The sequence below is a fragment of the Oncorhynchus mykiss genome, chromosome 13, assembly GCF_057628025.1.
Source record: "Oncorhynchus mykiss isolate SJ-2025 chromosome 13, ASM5762802v1, whole genome shotgun sequence".
Lineage (NCBI taxonomy): Eukaryota > Metazoa > Chordata > Actinopteri > Salmoniformes > Salmonidae > Oncorhynchus > Oncorhynchus mykiss.
In genome coordinates this window covers 29,764,486-29,784,304 of record NC_143034.1, presented here as the reverse complement: position 1 = coordinate 29,784,304, position 19,819 = coordinate 29,764,486, and the positions used below count along the sequence as shown (strand labels likewise).

General features: G+C 42.8%; 1 protein-coding gene across 4 annotated transcripts in view; it reads left to right on the top strand.

Moving 5' to 3' along the window:
• The window catches only part of LOC110485936 (regulatory-associated protein of mTOR), a 212,740-nt gene that overhangs the window by 89,674 nt on the left and 103,247 nt on the right, over window positions 1-19,819 (top strand). For all 4 annotated transcript variants that reach the window (XM_036940605.2, XM_036940602.2, XM_036940601.2 and 1 more), the window contains exon 8: window positions 16,884-16,943. In XM_036940605.2, coding sequence (XP_036796500.1) covers window positions 16,884-16,943 — 60 coding nt within the window. The remainder of the gene's footprint in view (window positions 1-16,883; window positions 16,944-19,819) is intronic.

The window sequence follows — 19,819 nt, the reverse complement described above, 5'->3', positions numbered from 1 at the left end:
GATGGTATGAGATTGAGGCAGTCACCTGTCAAGGAGTTGGCAGCAGAACAGAAGTAGTGTTTAAAGATTCAACAGGAAGATGGTGCTTCTCAGCTCCTCACAGTCACGAGGGCACGACTGGCTCCTAACCATCCGATAAGCACGTTGAGTCCCTCAAGAATCACTATCCTCATTTCCTTTCCTTATTTACCCCCCCCCCCCCCTTCTTTCCAACCTCCTCGGATCTTTCTCACCCATCTTTCCTCTCCCTTCCTCATTTCTCCACTCCTTTCCTCTCTCCTTCCCCCCTTTCCTCCCTCATACCTTTCCCTTTCTTTTTATCCCCTCTTGTTCCATCCTTTCCTGTTTTCTCACCATCTCTGCTCTTCTCCTTTCCCCCTCCATTACCATAGCCACTCTCTATCTGAACATCGGGGAAATCCCTTGAAGCTAGTGCTCTATCAGTAATGATTTTCTGCTCTGGTGAGCAAGGAATCTCTCTCCCCCTCTATATTCGCACTAACTATCTCATCCCCATCTTTCATTCTCTTCTCTCTGTACGTTTTATGCAGGTTTGGAAGCCGAGGTAAGCCTGTCTTAGTGAGCGTTCTCGTCTGTTTTTCTCACTGCGGCGCTGAATGCAATTAGCTAAGGAGAGAAGCACATGTCTCTTTCAGCATGGAAGGGAGAAAGAGACAGATTTCACTGCAGTCTCGAGACAGGGCTGATAATGGATATTTCTAGTATTGGAAATCATTCTTTGTTATGACCCATCCAATAGCTTTACTCTAAGACTATCAAATCCTTAAGCAATTTGGTACTTGGCTATATAAATATTATCTACATTTTTTATTTTACCAGATAAGTTGTGGCCAAGTGAGCTAATTGGGAACAAAGGATTAGGTGGCCATGATAATATATGTTGGGTTTGAAATTTAGCCAAGAGACAATATACTTGCAACAAATACCAAGAGCTGTATGGGGATGACTGAGACCTCCGTTTATTGTCACAACCAAAGAGTATTGCTACTTTTTTGGTATGACATGCCTATTAATGTCCTTCCCATGTGGTATTATTGTACGCCAATGCATCCCACTATAATGGATCCTGAGAGCATGAGAAGATAGTTGACAAAGAAAAGGAAATGATTTCTCCAGTCTTTCACTTTTTTATCAGAAACTGCCATTTCAAATCAAGGTTTATTTGTCACGTGCGCCGAATACAACAGTGAAATGCTTACTTACAGGCTCTAACCAACAGTACAAAAAAGGTATTAGGTGAACAATAGGTAAATAAAGTAATAAAAACAACAGTAAAAAAGACAGTGAAAACCCATTAGCCTATACGTCATCCTTTTTTAATTATTATTTTTTTTAATTTTACCCCTTTTTCTCCCCAACTTCGTGGTATCCAATTGTTGTAGTAGCTACTATCTTGTCTCATTGCTACAACTCCCTTACGGGCTCGGGAGAGACGAAGGTTGAATGTCATGCGTCCTCCGATACACAACCCAACCAGCAGTACTGCTTCTTAACACAGCGCGCATCCAACCCGGAAGCCAGCCGCACCAATGTGTCGGAGGCTACACCGTGCACCTGGCAACCTTGGCTAGCGTGCACTGCGCCCGGCCCGCCACAGGAGTCGCTGGTGCGCGATGAGACAAGGAGATCCCTACCGACCAATCCCTCCCTAACCCGGACGACGCTAGGCCAATTGTGCGTCGCCCCACGGACCTCCCGGTCGCGGCCGGTTACGACAGAGCCTGGGCGCGAACCCAGGGACTCTGATGGCACAGCTGGCGCTGCAGTACAGCGGAGAAAAAAAACATATGCGAGCGACAAATGCCTGTCCGTACGGCATGTGTGCCCGTGTGAGGCCTTTCCCGAGTTCTTGCCAATACTTGTCAATTTGTACTAGAAATGCTAAGACGCATACCGTGAACTTCAATTAATATCCTGGCCGTTTGTTTGCTTAAAACACTGAACAAGACAGGCGCTTTTTAGAGAGATTATTATTTTTGTGCAAGGAGTCTATTTCCTTAATGCACACAGCTTTTGCTCATTTGCATAGTTGTTTAATTCCGGCATTTACTTCCAACAATTTAATCAATTTCAAGATTTCCTGCATAATGCATTTTAATTTACACATGGTCACATTTCTTATGCCTCTAAAATAAAAAAATTAAATAAACTTTTCTTTGACAGAAGAAATATATTTTTATTTCTTACCTTCTCCACTAGAGGGCATGTCAGAGCAATTTCTTATTCCCAAAATGTAAAAAAAATAAACTTTTTGCTTTGTCATAATGGGATAGTGTGTAGATTTGTATTTTTTCCCCTGATCAATTTAATCCATTTTAAAATAAGGCTGTAATGTAACCAAATGTGGAAAAAGTCAAGGGGTCTGAATACTTTCTGAATGCACTGTATAATGGAAGAAGTCCCTTGAGAGGACTTGTGTTCTGAAAGATGAGACGTTGAGGACGATAATAAATACAGTTTTGATGTAATTAGGGGTGTGATCTTTTAAACATTAAAACCTTTAAACGAAATTGGGATCCTTATATAAAATTTTAAACTCCGCAAAAAAAGAAACAATCTCTGTCAACTGCGTTTATTTTCAGCAAACTTAATGTGTAAATATTTGTATGAACATAAGATTCAACAACTGAGAAATAAACTGAACAAGTTCCACAGACATGCGACTAACATACATTTAATGAGTCCCTGAACAGGGGGGGTCGTCAAAATCAAATAACAGTCAGTGTCTGGTGTGGCCACCAGCTGCATTAAGTACTGCAGTGCATCTCTGCTCATGGACTGCACCAGATTTGCCAGTTCTTGCTGTGAGATGTTACCCCACTCTTCCACCAAGGCACCTGCAAGTTCCCAGACATTTCTGGGGGGATTGGCCCTAGCCCTCACCCTCCGACGCAACAGGTCACAGACCTGCTCAAAGGAATTGAGATCCGTGCTCTTCGCTGGCCATGGCAGAACACTGACATTCCTGTCTTGCAGGAAATCACACGAGCAGTATGGCTGGTGGCATTGTCATGCTGGAGGGTCATGTCAGGATGAGCCTGCAGGAAGCGTACCACATGAGGGAGGAGGATGTCTTTCCTGTAATGCACAGTATTGAGATTACCTGCAATGACAACAAGCTCAGTCCGATGATGCTGTGACACACCTCCCCAGACCATGACGGACCCTCCACCTTCAAATCGATCCCGCTTCCAGAGTACAGGTCTCGGTGTAACTCTCATTCCTTCGACGATGAATGCTAATCCAACCATCACCCCTGGTGAGACAAAACCGTGACTCGTCAGTGAAGAGCACTTTCTGCCAGTCCTGTATGGTCCAGCTGCGGTGGGTTTGTGCCCATAGGCGACGTTGTTGCCGGTGATGTCTGCCTTACAGCAGGCCTACAAGCCTTCAGTCCAGCCTCTCTCAGCCTTTTGCAGACAGTCTGATAACTAATGGAGGGATTGTGTGTTCCTGGTGTAACTCGGGCAGTTGTTGTTGCCATCCTGTGTCTGTCCCGCAGGTGTGATGTTCGGATGTACCGATCCTGTTTAGGTGTTACACGTGGTCTGCCACTGCGAGGATGATCAGCTCTCCGTCTTGTCTCCCTGTATCGCTGTCTTAGGTGTTTCACAGTACGGACATCGCAATTCATTGCCCTGGCCACATCTGCAGTCCTCATGCCTCCTTGCAGCATGCCTAAGGCACGTCCATGCAGATGAGCAGAGACCCTGGGCATCTTTCTTTTGGTGTTTATCAGAGTCAGTAGAAAGGCCTGTTTAGTGTCCTAAGTTTTCATAACTGTGACCTTAATTGCCTACCTTCTGTAAGCTGTTAGTGTCTTAACGACCGTTCCACAGGTGCATGTTCATTAAATGTTTATGGTTCATTGAACAAGCATGGGAAACCGTGTTCAAACCCTTTACAATGAAGATCTGTGAAGTTATTTCGATTTTTACGAATTATCTTTGAAAGACGGGGTCCTGAAAAAGTGACTTTTTTTTTTTGTTGCTGAGTTTATATGGGTCAAAGACTTACGTTTTTCAAAGTAGCAAAAATATAAAACAACAATTACAATTCCCTTCAAGGCTTTTTTAGGTTCATTGGAATGTCACCTATGCAATTATATTAGTTATATTCAAGAATAAAGCCAATTAATTTTTATTGTGATTCATATTAATGTACCCTAGTAAAATGTCATTCAGCATAACACTAAGTATTAAAAAAAAGAAGAAAAAAAAAGAATTCATAATCACAAGGTTATATATCCATACATAGACTGCCAGAAATATAACTACCCAGAAAAAAGTACATTATTTTATTTTTAATACCACATTTGGTGCGTCACGGGTATCAAAACGTCTTGCCTTACACTGGGAAAAAAATCTAAAATGTAGGAAACAAAAAAAGGTATTGTATTTTAATATAAAATGCTGGTGTTATACTGTATGACAATATTTTGTTATCCTTAATGACATCACTACGGCCCACAAATTTTGATTAAATGTGATTCCTTTAGCAATAACAGTAATGATCCTATTATTAGTAGCAGCAATAGTATTTTTCTTTTAGCAATTTAAGGTATAAAACTGTGTGAAAAACAGATTAAGATGTTTCAAATGTGCAGACTAGCTGAACTTAGATCTCTTCCATACTAGAGAGAGAGAGAAATGACCCATATGCCACACACTTGAAGAACATGGGGTTTTACTATGCAGCATAGGTTAACTGACACATAAGGTACAATTTAATGTAGGATTAAATCAGCATTGAACATTTCCAACAAAGCATTTCATTAAAAAACATTCCATAAACATTGTGCAAAAAAGTTTTGCTTGAAGTCATCACGAAACACCTGGATATCTTTCTCAAAGTAATATCATGACATCACATCGTTTTTACTTTTGCAGGCGCTTGCAACACTTTGATACCGTTTTCACTTTTTCTGGAGTGGAGGAAGCAAGTGGTTGCTCCAGTGTTTGAGATTGAGGCTCAAGGGATTTACGAGTTTTGGAGTCAATGACTCAGGTGGTTGCTCCAGCTCTGGAGGTGCAGGTTCATGTTGTACTTGTTCAGTTGATACTGTAGTGAAGTTCATCACCACATTAATTTATTAGATTTTTTTTTCACAGCGGTGCCTCTGATTTAATCAACTTTTCCCCCAATATTTTTCAGCATCAGATTGTGTCATCGTATGGATCGGTGGATGATCAGGAGTGACATGCTTCTTCTCTGATAGCTAAAAAACGAAAATGTAATAGTTTTGACACTGGCACAGAATAGGATCCGCATCCATTAAATGTTATTAGTAGTCTATTAATAGTAGGCTATACAATGACACTTAATCAAAGTTGAAAAGTTAAATCAACTCCCTCTCCCTTTCTCTCTAACATGTTTTGTTACTATTTCAAATCAATTCAAATCAAATTGTATTATTCACAGATGCCGAATACAGTGAAAAGCTTAATTACGAGCCCCTAACCAACAATGCAGTTAAAAAAACTGATAAGAATAAGAGAAATGTAACAAGTAATTAAAGAGCAACAGTAAAAAATAACAATATATATGCCGGTACAGAGTCAATGTGCGGGGGCACTGGTTAGTTGAGGTAGTGTGTACAGTTAATTAAAGTGACTTTGCATAGATGCCCCCTCCCCTCCGTTGTCAATGCAAATAGTCTGGGTAGCCGTTTGACTCGGTGTTCAGGAGTCTTATGGCTTGGGGTTAGAAGCTGTTTAGAAACCTCTTGGACCGCTTGCCGTGCTGTAGCAGAGAGAACAGTCTATGACTAGGGTGGCTGGAGTCTTTGACCATTTTTAGGGCCTTCCTCTGACACCGCCTGGTATAGAAGTCCTGGATAGCAGGAAGCTTGGCCCCAGTGATGCACTGGGTTGTACGCACTACCCTCTGTAGTGCCTTGCGGTCGGAGGCCTAGCAGTTGGTGTGCTTGGACCATGTTAGTTTGTTGTTGATGTGAACACCAAGGAACTTGATTCTCTCAAACTGCTCCACTGCAGCTCCGTCGACGAGAATGGGAGCGTGCTCGGTCCTCCTTTTCCTGTAGTCCACAATCGTCTCTTTTTGTCTTGATCATATTGAGGGAGAGGTTGTTCTGGCACCACACGGCCAGGTCTCTGAAGACCTCCCTATAGGCTGTCTCGTGGTTGTCGGTGATCAGGCCTACCACTGTTGTGTCATCGGCAAATGTAATGATGGTGTTGGAGTCGTGCCTGGCTGTGCAGTCACAAGTGAACAGGGAGTAATCACTTTACTATAATTTGAGCTTGCGGCAAACACTTTCCGTTGCATTAAGTGGCATTATTACACGATTATTACATGATAGTTAATGTTGTAATTATGCATTGTTACACTGTAACGGGTAAATTTCTATTCAATATAGGTACACAAATGCAGTTTCAAGATACCTACACAAAATAGCTACATAAAATGCCCATCAAACTACTTAAATTCAAACGTGTTCGGTCTCGATTTTTCATCAAGTGCCCCAGCTATTAACTAATATAATTAATAATCAATTTTTAATCCATAATTGTGTATAATATTATATTAACTAATATAATCCAAAAGTTATACCTTAACTGCAGTGCAATAAAACATTAACTACAGTGTAATAGTACATTTTAAGGTTAAGTGTTATCCACCCAGCTTTATATCCTATTATATCCTATTCTGTTGCTGACAGTAGCATGAAACCATGAAAACAATCTTTATTATTAGACAACTGCATCTACAGTATAAAGAAAATGTGCCTTGAAATACCTTAAAATACTATAAAATAGTTTAAAATGATAATACTCAGTATTCATACAAGTAAATATGAATTGCATGATTAAATGTTGTAAACTAGTGAAAACATGGGATAACAAAGCTACTGTCCTTCAGCATAACGGATAACATAGTGGTGTATCATGAAACTTTTGTTGTGCTGATACTGAAGGACGGATTTCATACATAAACATATTTAACAGGCAGTTCCTTGGCCACCTATATAAAGTATAATTACCTTGACCTATAAAGGTTATCCTTTTCATATTTAATATAGCTTTTATAAAAATAACATTAAAATTATGTTTTCTGTGTTGTACTGAAGGACATGTGTTTTTGTTACAAAGGTGAAAAGGTGAAACCATAAAATACTTCAGAGATTTACTCACCTCATCACATTGATACATAATCCAAGATGGCGTAGCAGTCAGACGTCAGTTTTCTTGTCCCGTGTATATATTTCGTATATATTTTAAATCTCAATTTCCAACTACGGACTGAACATACTCTCCTGCAGTCTGCCTCAGCCAATGTGGTATGGATCTGTTATTTTTTCACTTTGGAACCAGAACCCCCATCAGAAGCTAGCCAGCTTACTAGCTAGTAGTCAGTTAGCCACTGCTAGCGGTCATTACAGTTAACTCGGACATCAGCCAGCCTCAGCCCGGTCAGTTCCTGCCAGTCTGCACAGGGCGATATCAACCCGGAGCATATCGGACTGCTTTTTATCTACCACATCTCCGGATTCCTTCAGCAAGCTCTGAACCTTTACACCGGATCATTGCAGCTAGCTAGCTGCTATCCGAGTGGCTACTCCTGGCTAACGTCTCTGTCCCGAAGCAAGCACCAGTTAGCCTGGAGCTAGGCCCGTCTCCCGGCTACCCGAAGAGGTCCATCAGCCGATTCTTGAGCTACAATACCTATTTTGCCGATTGGCCTGGACCCTTTAACTGCCGACACGGAGCTCCGCCGATCCATCATGACTGGTCAACAGGCTCTATCGTTGTGACGTCCCCCGGAGGCCCATCTGCTAGCCTGCTAGCCCCGACCCGCTAGCTGTCTGAATCGCCTTGTCTCCAGCTCGCCTAGCTACTCACTGGACCCTATGATCACTCGGCTACACATGCCTGTCAATATGCCATGTCTTATTTCACCGTAGAGCCTCCAGCCCTGCTCAATATGCCTTAGCTAGCCCTTTTGTTCCACTCCCCACACATGCGGTGACCTCACCTGGCTTAAATGGTGCCTCTAGATGCAAAACCTCTCATTGTCACTCAATGCCTAGGTTTACCTCCACTGTACTCACATCCTACCATACCCTTGTCTGTACATTATGCCTTGAATCTATTCTTCCGCGCCCAGAAATCTGCTCTTTTTACTCTCTGTACTGAACACACTAGACGACCAGTTCTTATAGCCTTTAGCTATACCCTTATCCTACAGAGGGTCTTCAATGGGTCGTCTTTGTGATGTCAGTCACATGATTCGCATCATGTGATATGCTTTAAAATGGCTTTTTACCTTTGTTATACTGAATGACATTGAAGCGCAAAAGTTATTCAAGTTTTTAAATATTTTTTAGATACAGTATGTCGCCCATTATTCTATATATTGTTGCAAACACTAACACAATTATGCCATGGGTGTTCATTTATATTTTTAGGATGAATTTCTACATTTTTCAAAGCCTTGTCATTAGAATTTTAACCCGGACAGTTACACTGAAGGACATTTTGACACTTTAGAGCTCAATAACTCCCTTAATTTAGTAGTTTGCAACACAAATATTTCTGGGTCAAAAGAAGGGTAAGAGTTGAGTGGGTTTATTTTATATTTATACATCTTTTTATGTTAAATGAAGGGCCTTCGGACACCAAATTTACACGTCTCGTCTTTGACCCATATATAAAATACATTTTCTGGGTGGAAGAAGGCTTTCAGTGTAAAATGTAATGACTAAAACCCAAATATAAAGTGTGTAGAAAGGATAATGAACCTATATATTTTAAAATAATATATTTGAGATCTAACAATTACCAAAATAAAAGCTAGACAGTTAGGGAGAATGCATAGACTTGCTTTCAATGAGAATGACAGATCTATAGCACATTTCTTTGTACATTTGGTCGGGTCGCCCAAAACTACATATTGCACCTCTCTCCCAAGCAAATTTCCTGCAATTCTATGCATTTTGCCATGGCTGATGCAGTGTTATTTTTCTCAAACAATAAAACCAATAGTGCTAAATTCATTGTTTGGTGAATTTTCTATGCGGCGGTGCAATTGCTGTATAGTTCCTAACAGCTGTCATTCGAATACCATACAGTGTTGTGAAGCGGAGAACCTGAGCTCTGACGTCTTGAATAGCATGTTACAGTACTGCCACTGCATTCCAATTTAGGCGCTTACCAATTACAAAATCTGCCATTTCTTTTATACCCAAATACGGGAAAGGGCTTACCAATCAGGAAGAGTTCGGTACTGAAAGACCACTGCATTATTTGATCTCTTATTCTGTGTGAACTACAATACCCAGCTTACCCTTCTCCTGCTAAAGTAGTAGTGTTGTAGTTTGAATGGATATTTGGGTGTGTTGTTTTTATGTGAATGTCTCTTAGTGTTTGGCACTGTTCGGGGTTCAGACAGTGACAATTCTAGTACAAAAAGAGTAACGCACACACATAACGTGCAAAGTCTCACACATATTTTTTTTCTATCAATGGTGTAGTATAGCTAATGGGTAAGTCAAATCACAGTTTCTGAGAAAGTGAGACTGGAGTAGACGTTTCCTCTTTGTCAATTATCTTTTCATGCTCAAATGATCCATTATAGTGAGTGCGATGCGTTGGCGTACAATAATACCATTGGGGAAGGACGACATTCGTTGTGAATTATATATGCCTATTTCTTTGCAATTTTCATTCTTTGGTTGAGACATTTAAACTGAGGTCTCGGTGGTAGGTTTTCCATTTCCCTTTCATTATACATCTCTCTTGGTATTTGTATTGTGTCTTGGTTAAATTTCAACCCCAACATCTAATATTATCATGGCCACCTAATCCTTTGTTCCCAATTGGCTCGTTTGACTACTCAACTTATCTGGTAGAAATCAAGATCAGTGATGAAATAATAACGGTAGATAATATTTATATAGCCAAGTACCAAATTGCTTAAGGATTTGATAGTCTTAGAGTAAAGCTATTGGATGGGTCATAACAAAGAATGATTTCCAATACCAGAAATATCCATTATCAGCCCTGTCTCGAGACTGCAGTGAAATCTGCCTCTCTATTTCTGTAGATCTATCTCTCTCCCTTCCATGCTGAAAGAGACATGTGCTTCTCTCCTTAGCTAAGTGCATTCAGTACTGCAGTGAGAAAAACAGACGAAAAGGCTCACTAAGACGTGATGGCTTACCTCGGCTTCCAAACCTGCAATTATTATTATTTTTTTTTAAAGCACAGAGGGAAGAGAAAAAGAGAGGGAGGTGGAATGAGAGAGGAAAAAACAAATATAGGAAGAGTGAGAGTCAGAAAGAGGGGTTCCTTGCTCACCAGAGCAGAAAATCATTACTGATAGAGCACTATCTTCAAGGGCTTTCCCCAATGTTGAGAGAGAGGGTGGCTACGGCAATGGAGGGGGAAAGGAGAAGAGCAGAGATGGTGAGAAGACAGGAAAGGATGGAACAAGAGGGGATGAAAAGAAAGGGAAAGGTATGAGGGAGGAAAGGAGGAAGGAATGGAGAAATGAGGGGAAAAGAAAGAAGGGTGAGAAAGATCTGAGGAGGTTGGAATAAAGGGGAGAAGGAGGGTTAAATAAGGAAAGGAAATGCGGATAGTGATTTTTGAGGGACTCAGCATGCTTATCGGATGGTTAGGAGCCAGTCATGAGCCCGTGTGACTGTGAGGAGCTGAGAAGCACCATCATCCTGCTGAATCTTTAAACAAGACTCCAGTTCTGCTGCCAACACCTTGACAGGTGATTGCCTGAATATTCTGGAACTCTCCTCATGCCAACTCCACCACCTGGGCATTGTGTGTGTTAGCTAAGGAAGCCTAGGTCTCACACTCACGCAAGCACACACCGACAAATTCAGTCACACACACATAACAGAAAAAGAAAGCACACACATGTGCATGCTTGTGTGTGTGCACGTGAGACCTTAGCTTCCCTCTTGAAAACTTGGACAGCCTTTCCAGCATCCTCAAGTATCTTCTTGTCATTATCTATGATGCTTTGCATGACGTTACACGTTCAAAAGGCAATGCACTGATCAATTCTGAATGAAAATGCGTCAGCATGGAGCTGCATTATCTGGTCTTACATTCCTTTCATTTGCCTAGATATCTGTTGACACACACCAATGTTTTGCACTCGTTTAAAACTAACAAAACTCATTCTCGGTCCTCACATCTCCTTAGCCTATAGGGGGAAGGAGGAAACAATTGAGGAGGGTGGAACACACACACACTTCCTGTACAATCTCTGGAGCGTGGACTCAATATGGGAAAAGTTAATGGGACTGTACTCTTTCCTCTTTGTCCTTGTCTGTGGTGACATCACAATGGGGAAGCAAAGCATTGAAAACTTGCTTAACCTCATGTTCTATGACCCTGCGGTAGTACTGTACATTCAGCTTTGTTTCAACAGACCTAAACGGGAATGTAATGGGTGCAGGAAGTAGAGTTTTTCCTCATAAAACCTCATAATGCTTCAGAACACTTTAACTACCTCAGACTACCTTCACGGCCCTGTGCGAAAACACATTGCCGTTCTGAATGCATCTCTGCATTTTCAAAATTCTATAGCAATGCCTAGACCTTTTGAAATAAAATATATTTTCTTCCAACCCGAGGGCCTTGAACCAGATCCAATAATATACATGATACATATACGGCTCTGCCCTTGAACCATAGAAATTAATAAAGATAGGTTATGCCTTGAACATCCTTGAGACGTAAGCCCTGAACCTACTGGAACTGTGTTTCTCTGTATGAATAACCATTTAGCCTCTAATAGTGTAGATCTCATTAGAGATCGACCGATTATGATTTTTCAACGCCGATACCGATTATTGGAGGACCAAAAAATGCAGATACCGATTAATCGGCCAATTTTTATATATTTGTAATAATGACAATTATGACAATACTGAATGAACAATGAACACTTTATTTTAACTTAATATAATACATAAATAAATAATAACATGTTCAATGTGGTTTAAATGATGCAACAACAATGTTGGAGAAGAAAGTAAAAGTGCAGTATGTGCCATGTAAAAAAGCTAACATCTAAGTTCCTTGCTCAGAACATGAGAACATATGAAAGCTGGTGGTTCCTTTTAACATGAGTCTTCAATATTCCCACTTAAGAAGTTTTAGGGTGTAGTTATTATAGGAATTATAGGACTATTTCTCTCTATACCATTTGTATTTCATTTACCTTCGACGATTGGATGTTCTTATAGGCACTTTAGTATTGCCAGCCTAATCTCGGGAGTTGACTGCGCTGTGCTTCAAGCATTGCGAAGAGCTGCTGGCAAACGCAGGAAAGTGCTGTTTAAATGACTGCTTACGATCCTGCAGCTGCCTACCATCGCTCAGTCAGACTGCTATATCAAATCATAGACTGAATAATAATATAATAAACACACAGGAATACAAGCCTTAGGTCATTAATATGGTCAAATCCGTAAACTGTAATTTCGAAAACAAAACGTTTATTCTTTCAGTGAAATACGGAACCGTTCCGTATTTTTTTATTTAAAAATAAATACATTTTAATCCGTATTTTTACTGAACGCACGAGAAGTGACACAATTTACTTAGTTAATATTGCCTGCTAACATTAATTTATTTTAACTAAATATGCAGGTTTAAAAAAAATATACTTCTGTGTATTGATTTTAAGAAAGGCATTGATGTTTATGGTTAGGTGCATTGGTGCTTTTTTCGTGAATGCGTTTGTTAAATCATCACCCATTTGGTGAAGTAGGCTGTGATTCAATGATACATTAGTATCATCACTAACATAAGTTAGTGTATCATGAGGGGGAGCAAGGGAAAGGATGGCGCGGGAAGCCAGAAGAGGGAAAGGATGGCGCGGGAAGCCAGAAGAGGGAAAGGATGGTGCGGGAAGCCAGAAGAGGGAAAGGATGGTGCGGGAAGCCAGAAGAGGGAAAGGATGGTGCGGGAAGCCAGAAGAGGGAAAGGATGGCGCGGGAAGCCAGAAGAGGGAAAGGATGGCGCGGGAAGCCAGAAGAGGGAAAGGATGGCGCGGGAAGCCAGAAGAGGGAAAGGATGGCGCGGGAAGCCAGAAGAGGGAAAGGATGGCGCGGGAAGCCAGAGGAGGGAAAGGATGGCGCGAGAAGCCAGAGGAGGGAAAGGATGGCGCGGGAAGCCAGAGGAGGGAAAGGATGGCGCGGGAAGCCAGAGGAGGGAAAGGATGGCGCGGGAAGCCAGAGGAGGGAAAGGATGGCGCGGGAAGCCAGAGGAGGCAAAGGATGGCGCTGGAAGCCAGAAGAGGGAAAGGATGGAGCGGGAAGCCAGAAGAGGGAATGGATGGAGCGGGAAGCCAGAAGAGGGAATGGATGGAGCGGGAAGCCAGAAGAGGGAAAGGATGGAGCGGGAAGCCAGAAGAGGGAAAGGATGGAGCGGGAAGCCAGAAGAGGGAAAGAATTAGAAGACAGGAGGAGGGAAGCAGATGGTGAAGGAGAGACGAAAAAATAGAGGCATATAGAGAATTGGAAACTTAGTAGACGATAACGACTTGGAGACGTGTAAAATGGAGAGGGGGAGTGGAGGACAGACTGAGGGATTTGGGGTTGGGAGACATGAACACATTCAGAAGGAGAATGTGATGGAGCGAGAGACCGAAGGACGGAGAAGGGAATGGAAGTAGAGCCGCATCGAGGGAAAGATGGAGACAGAGGGAGTCTGGGGAGAGCTGATTGGGGGATGTAATGAGCTGTAGCAGACAGTCGGCTCCGAGGGGACCAACCGAGACGCTCCGCTCCTCCCTCTACGACCTAGTTTGGGATCCCACCGAGAGGTAGCCGTCGCGCACAGGACCCCACACACACTCTTCCTCGCTCTCTCGTTCTCTCTCTCGTGCTCTCTCTCTCTCTCCCAAGCACGTACGCACAGACAAACTCACACGGACCCCCAGTACCACTCCACAAGTTATCTCCACTCCACACTTCTCTATAGTACAGTATGTCCTCTGACACCCTTCTCCATCTCTCCTCTGTTTGTTATGGCTGTGGATCAAAGTCTCATCTCCTCATGTGTGCTTTGGGAACACTTCAGGCGAGAAGTCCCTTCTCTCTCTCCATCTCTGTCTCTCATTCTGTCTATATGGCCTTGTCTCTATTCATGTTCCATGTCCTATTTGAGGAGACTCTCGTGTGCCACTTTGACCTCTGTCCTAAAAGTTCATTACCACAACACACACAGTGGGAGACCTGTGTAGCGAGCTCACCATCTGAATGTAATGGCCACCTGAGGTTTGTTGTGGGGAGCTGTTACACGGTGTTAGTTTGACCCTGGTCTGTGTACGTGCTTGAATGTCCAGATGAGAACACGTAGGCTGGACAGCTGGTGGCGAGGTTTCTGCATAATTCAAACGTTGGATTTGTGTAACGCGCGCGCATGAGTGCACACTCACACAACACACACTCACACAACACACACTCACACAACACACACTCACACAACACACACACGCGCACACACACACACACACAATCCCGACCTCAGACACACACCTGAGTTCCCCTTGATAATAGTGACTAAGCCCCATCTGCGATCCCAACCCAGCTGCTATATTTGCTGCCTCAGCAGTGCTATATAGTGCCTCTCCTCTACCTTTTAAACATCACCCTGCTGTGAACGCACTGGACCTGCTACCAACCGGGCCGGTCCAAGCACGATGATACCCTCTTCACTGTGGGAGTCACAGTGCGGTCTAAATTAGAGGTCGACCGATTATGATTTTTTTTTTTTGTAATAATGACAATTACAACAATACTGAATGAACACTTATTTTAACTTAATATAATACATCAATAAAATCAATTTAGCCTCAAATAAATAATGAAACCTGTTCAATTTGGTTTAAATAATGCAAAGACAAAGTGTTGGAGAAGAAAGTAAAAGTGCAGTATGTGCCATGTAAGAAAGCTACCGTTTAAATTCCTTGCTCAGAACATGAGAATGTATGAAAGCTGGTTGTTCCTTTTAACATGAGTCTTCAATATTCCCAGGTAAGAAGTTTTCGGTTGTAGTTATTATAGGAATTATAGGACTATTTCCCTCTATACCATTTGTATTTCGTTAACCTTTGACTATTGGATGTTCTTTTAGGCACTTTAGTATTGCCAGTGTAACAGTATAGCTTCTGTCCCTCTCCTCGCTCCTACCTGGGCTCGAACCAGGAACACATCGACAACAGCCACCATCGAAGCAGCGTTACCCATGCAGAGCAAGGGGAACAACCACTCCAAGTCTCAGAGCGAGTGATGTTTGAAACGCTGTTAGCGCACCCCGCTAACTAGCTAGCCATTTCACATAGGTTACACCTGCCAAATCCCAGGAGTTGATAGGCTTGAAGTCATAAACAGCACAATGCTTGAAGCACAGCGATGGGCTACTGGCAAAACGCACGAAAGTGCTGTTTGAATGAATGCTTACGAGCCTGCTGGTGTAACGGATGTTTCAATCGGTGACGTCACTTGCTCAATCGGTCACGTCACTCGCGGCTTTTGTGGAGCGATGGGTAACGATGCTTCGAGGGGTGACTGTTGTTGATGTGTGCAGAGGGTCCCTGGTTCACACCCGGGTATGGGCGAGGGGACGGTCTAAAGCTATACTGTTACACTGGTGCCTTCCACCGCTCAGTCAGACTGCTCTATCAAATCATAGACTTAATTATAACATAATAAGACACAGAAATACGAGCCTTAGGTCATTAATATGGTTGAATCCGGAAAGTATCATCTTGAAAACAAGACGTTTATTATTTCAGTGAAATACGGAACCGTTCTGTATTTTATCTAACGGGTGGCATCCCTAAGTCTAAATATTCCTGTTACATTGCACAACCTTCAATGTTATGTCATAATTACGTAAAATTCTGGTAAATTAGGCGGCCCAAACTGTTGCATATACACTGACTCTGCGTGCAATGAACGCAAGAGAAGTGACACAATTTCACCTGGTTAATATTACCTGCTAACCTGGATTTATTTTAGCTAAATATGCAGGTTTAAAAATATATACTACTGTGTATTGATTTTAAGAAGGGCATTGATGTTTATGGTTAGGTACACATTGGAGCAACGACAGTCCTTTTTCACGAATTTGCACCGCATCGATTATATGCAACACGCTAGATAAACTAGTAATATCAACCATGTGTAGTTAACTAGTGATTATGATTGATTGTTATTTATAAGATAAGTTTAATGCTAGCTAGCAACGTACCTTGGCCTGCTGCATTCGCGTAACAGGCAGGCTCCTCGTGGAGTGCAATGTAATCAGGTGGTTAGAGCGTTGGACTAGTTAACTGTAAGGTTGCAAGATTGAATCCCCCGAGCTGACAAGGTGAAAATCTGTCGTTCTGCCCCCGAACGAGGCAGTTAACCCACCGTTCCTAGGCCGTCATTGAAAATAAGAATGTGTTCTTAACTGACTTGCCTAGTTAAATAAAGATTGTCCAAAAATACTGATTTCCGATTGTTATGAAAATTTGAAATCGGCCCTAATTAATCGGCCATTCCGATTAATCGGTCGACCTCTAGTCTAAATAGACCTGGATATACCCTGCGTGTATCCCTTTGTGACCTGACCCTCACCTAAACCTCTAGTTCAAAGACCTTATGCTATGCAATTGAAAGTTACTTGTTGTTTCTGTGATATCAAACTTATTTTCACTGTGAAAACAAAAAACGTTTGTGGTTGACATGGCAATGCTTCCATGCAAACGTTCAGCGTTTTACAGATGAATTAAGACCTGAAGCATTTTTTTTTTTATATAGCACTTTTGTTTGCTTTCTTGCTGCCCTGATTGGACTGGACCTCTGTTTCTGCCTCCAGGTTTTGCATGCAGAAAAGTGCCAAGCTGGTACCAGGAGTGACGTTGGACCTCATTGAGAAGTAAGTACTGCTGTGGCAACTCTCCCGCTTTCATTTCTGCTTCCTTTACTTTATATTGCTATTCTTCTTTTGTTCTTTCAGCGAGTAGTGTAGTTTGGATTTTTTTAAAGCCCTTACTTTTTCTTTTGTAAAGATCTGTGTTTTTTTTTTAAATGTTATGGATGGATTTGAGTATGTTCTTGTTGTGAGTGATACAAATGTGCCAGATAAAATGCAATTCCACTCGTTTTGAGAACATCGAAGGCAACTTGCATCACCTGGAGCTCTTTCTCTATCCCAACTACACAGAGCGAGGACGTTCACACGCTGGCATAACAGTTAAACAAGAGCCGGAGAGACAAACTTTTCACTACTTCAGATTTGGCGAGTCTTTGTCTGACTCAGGCGCACGTTCTCGCTTTCCCTCCAAACACACATGCTGGCGTGTAAACGCGAGCATGACTTTCCCTGCAGCTAATTGTGTGACTCAGTCAGCACATGGCCATGATTCCCTCGGTGTGCTCAGTGTTAACCAGGCCAGAATGGACACACACACACAATCTAGTCCTCCTCTAGAGGTTAATTAGTGTGTTTGGCTAAGGGCTAGTAGAGGCTGAGGGTGTCATGGTGCAGACTCACTGAGCGTGTGTGTGTGTGTGTGTGTGTGTGTGTGTGTGTGTCAGGGGCTCACAGTTCATCTAGTAGAACTCTTTTCCCAGTGTGATGCTGATAGTCACGTTTCACTCCTCTCTCTGCCCCTCGCCAGATAGTCATGTTTCACTCCTCTCTCTGCCTAGTCTACACCTCTCCAACACTGGAAGTGTATTTAGGATTGGCTCCAAACTCCAGAGTTGCCTCTCCTGTGCCCCATAACTCAGGCACCTCAGGCGAACCGCAGCCCGTTCCTTTTTCAAACAATCCCCTGTTTTGAAGGAGAGGATACAAGAAGTGTCTCTCTCTCGTCAGGTGGATAAGGTACTCCCTTCCTTCTCTCTTGCTCACTGTATGGCTCTCTCTCTCTCCCTTTGGCATCATGTCTAACTCTCTCGCTCTCTTCCCACCTTCTCTGTAGCTCTCTCTCTTTTCTCCTCTTCCTCTCGCTCGCTCTCTCTGACGTGTGGAGATGCCCCTGTGGAGGTTAAAAGCTGGTTGAGAAATAACCAGAGAGAGAGCCTTTCAACTAACAATCAGAGAGATCTCTCTTACTTTGCTTCTCTCGCACTCTCTCCTCTCTCTCTCTCTCTCGCTCTCTCTCCCCTTTTATTCGCCATATCAGTACATCATGGGCCGGTTTTGACAGCTTTGACACCTCTCCCTCCTTACATGTCTCACTGGACTGGAGCAAGGGCTGCGGCGAGAACACATCTAAAGGCACGTCAGGAGGCTCATACGAGCGTCAGTCTTATCGTAGGTTTGTGTCGGAGATTGAGGTCGTGCTGGGAAAACGCTCCCCTCTAAAACACTAGGAAGGTAGCTCTGTCGGCATTCCGACTTGACCCAGATGCAGACCCTGAAGAAATCAAAATGCAGGTCGCGTTTGAGAGCTTTTTGAGTTTGAGCATGTTTTTGGAGTCCTCGTCTCAAGTGAATGTGTAGTGTATTCCGTAGTGTACTCGTTCAGTATCACCTCGTTCAGAGTTGGACACCATCCGACCCAGTGTAATCAGTCCGTGCTGGGAAAGGCTTCCCTTCCGACTGTGTATTTTTTAAGTGACGACGTGCATCTGACCCAGATGCAGACCAAAAAGAAATCAATGCGAGTGGTATTTCAGAGCTTTGCAGATGTTTTAAGTGGTGAACTAGTTCAAAATCGGACTTCACCCCCAAAAGGTACTGGAGTCCAGTGCAGAGCAACATAAGCTCTAATTCATCATGGCCTGTAGCCGTTCCTCTCTTAAGAATCACCCAACACCATACCATGTGTGGTTGCCAATATGCTGCAATGGCAAAAACAGCCCTTTCAGAGAGACAGATTGTTTTAGACCGGTTGCTCTGTCTTCTGACGGGCCTGTTCTGTTGGGTCCATAGAGTTCACACCTCGTCACAACACTCGTTTAAAGGACCTTCTCATTTACCTCTGGAACTTTAAACATGGCTGATTTTGGTGGCAGTCTCTAAAATGGTTACTGGTCACTCAAAAAACAAACAAAAGTGATATCTGAACGCTGTAACGTTGCATCCCCCTGAACAGGCCCCAGGTTCAGAACCCTGAACACACCCTGTGTGGTTCTCCAGGACCGGGGTTTTAGACAACTCTAATAAGGAGTGTTGCTGAAGCGTTAGCTTCCCGAAGGCTGAGCTGTGTCAGTGTGTGTTTCAGCGCTGGGCCCCAGGACATGGTGACATTTACCTCCCAGCTGAGTTTGTGACTCAGTCAGCACATGGCCATGACTCTCCGTGTGTTCAGTGTTAACCGGCCATAATGGAGACACACACACACACACACACACACACACACACACACATAGACTTTCTGCTCAGAGGGCCAAAATGTTACATATCAACAGCCGACCCCCATTACATAAGACTAAGTCACTGCAAAGAACTTAAACCAACTAATAATTATTTACTTCTCCTCTCCCTCCTACACACACACACACTCCTACATACACACTTATTGCAAAAGGATCTTAGATAAGAGATTGAGTCACGATTCTAAACCATGTCAGTTATCGTGACTAATACACTCTACTTCACTCAGATGCAATGTAATGTTTGTTGTTTATTTCCCATCTTTTGACTTCACTCCTACAACAGCCAAGCTGCCTCCTGATCAGGGATGATCCTTTCTTTTCAGGAAACACAGCTTTTCTTTTCATCTCCCCACAACTCTGTTTTCCCACTGCTTGGGAATGATATGGGAACCCAATGAGCTTTGAGCGTGGATTCCAATCCCG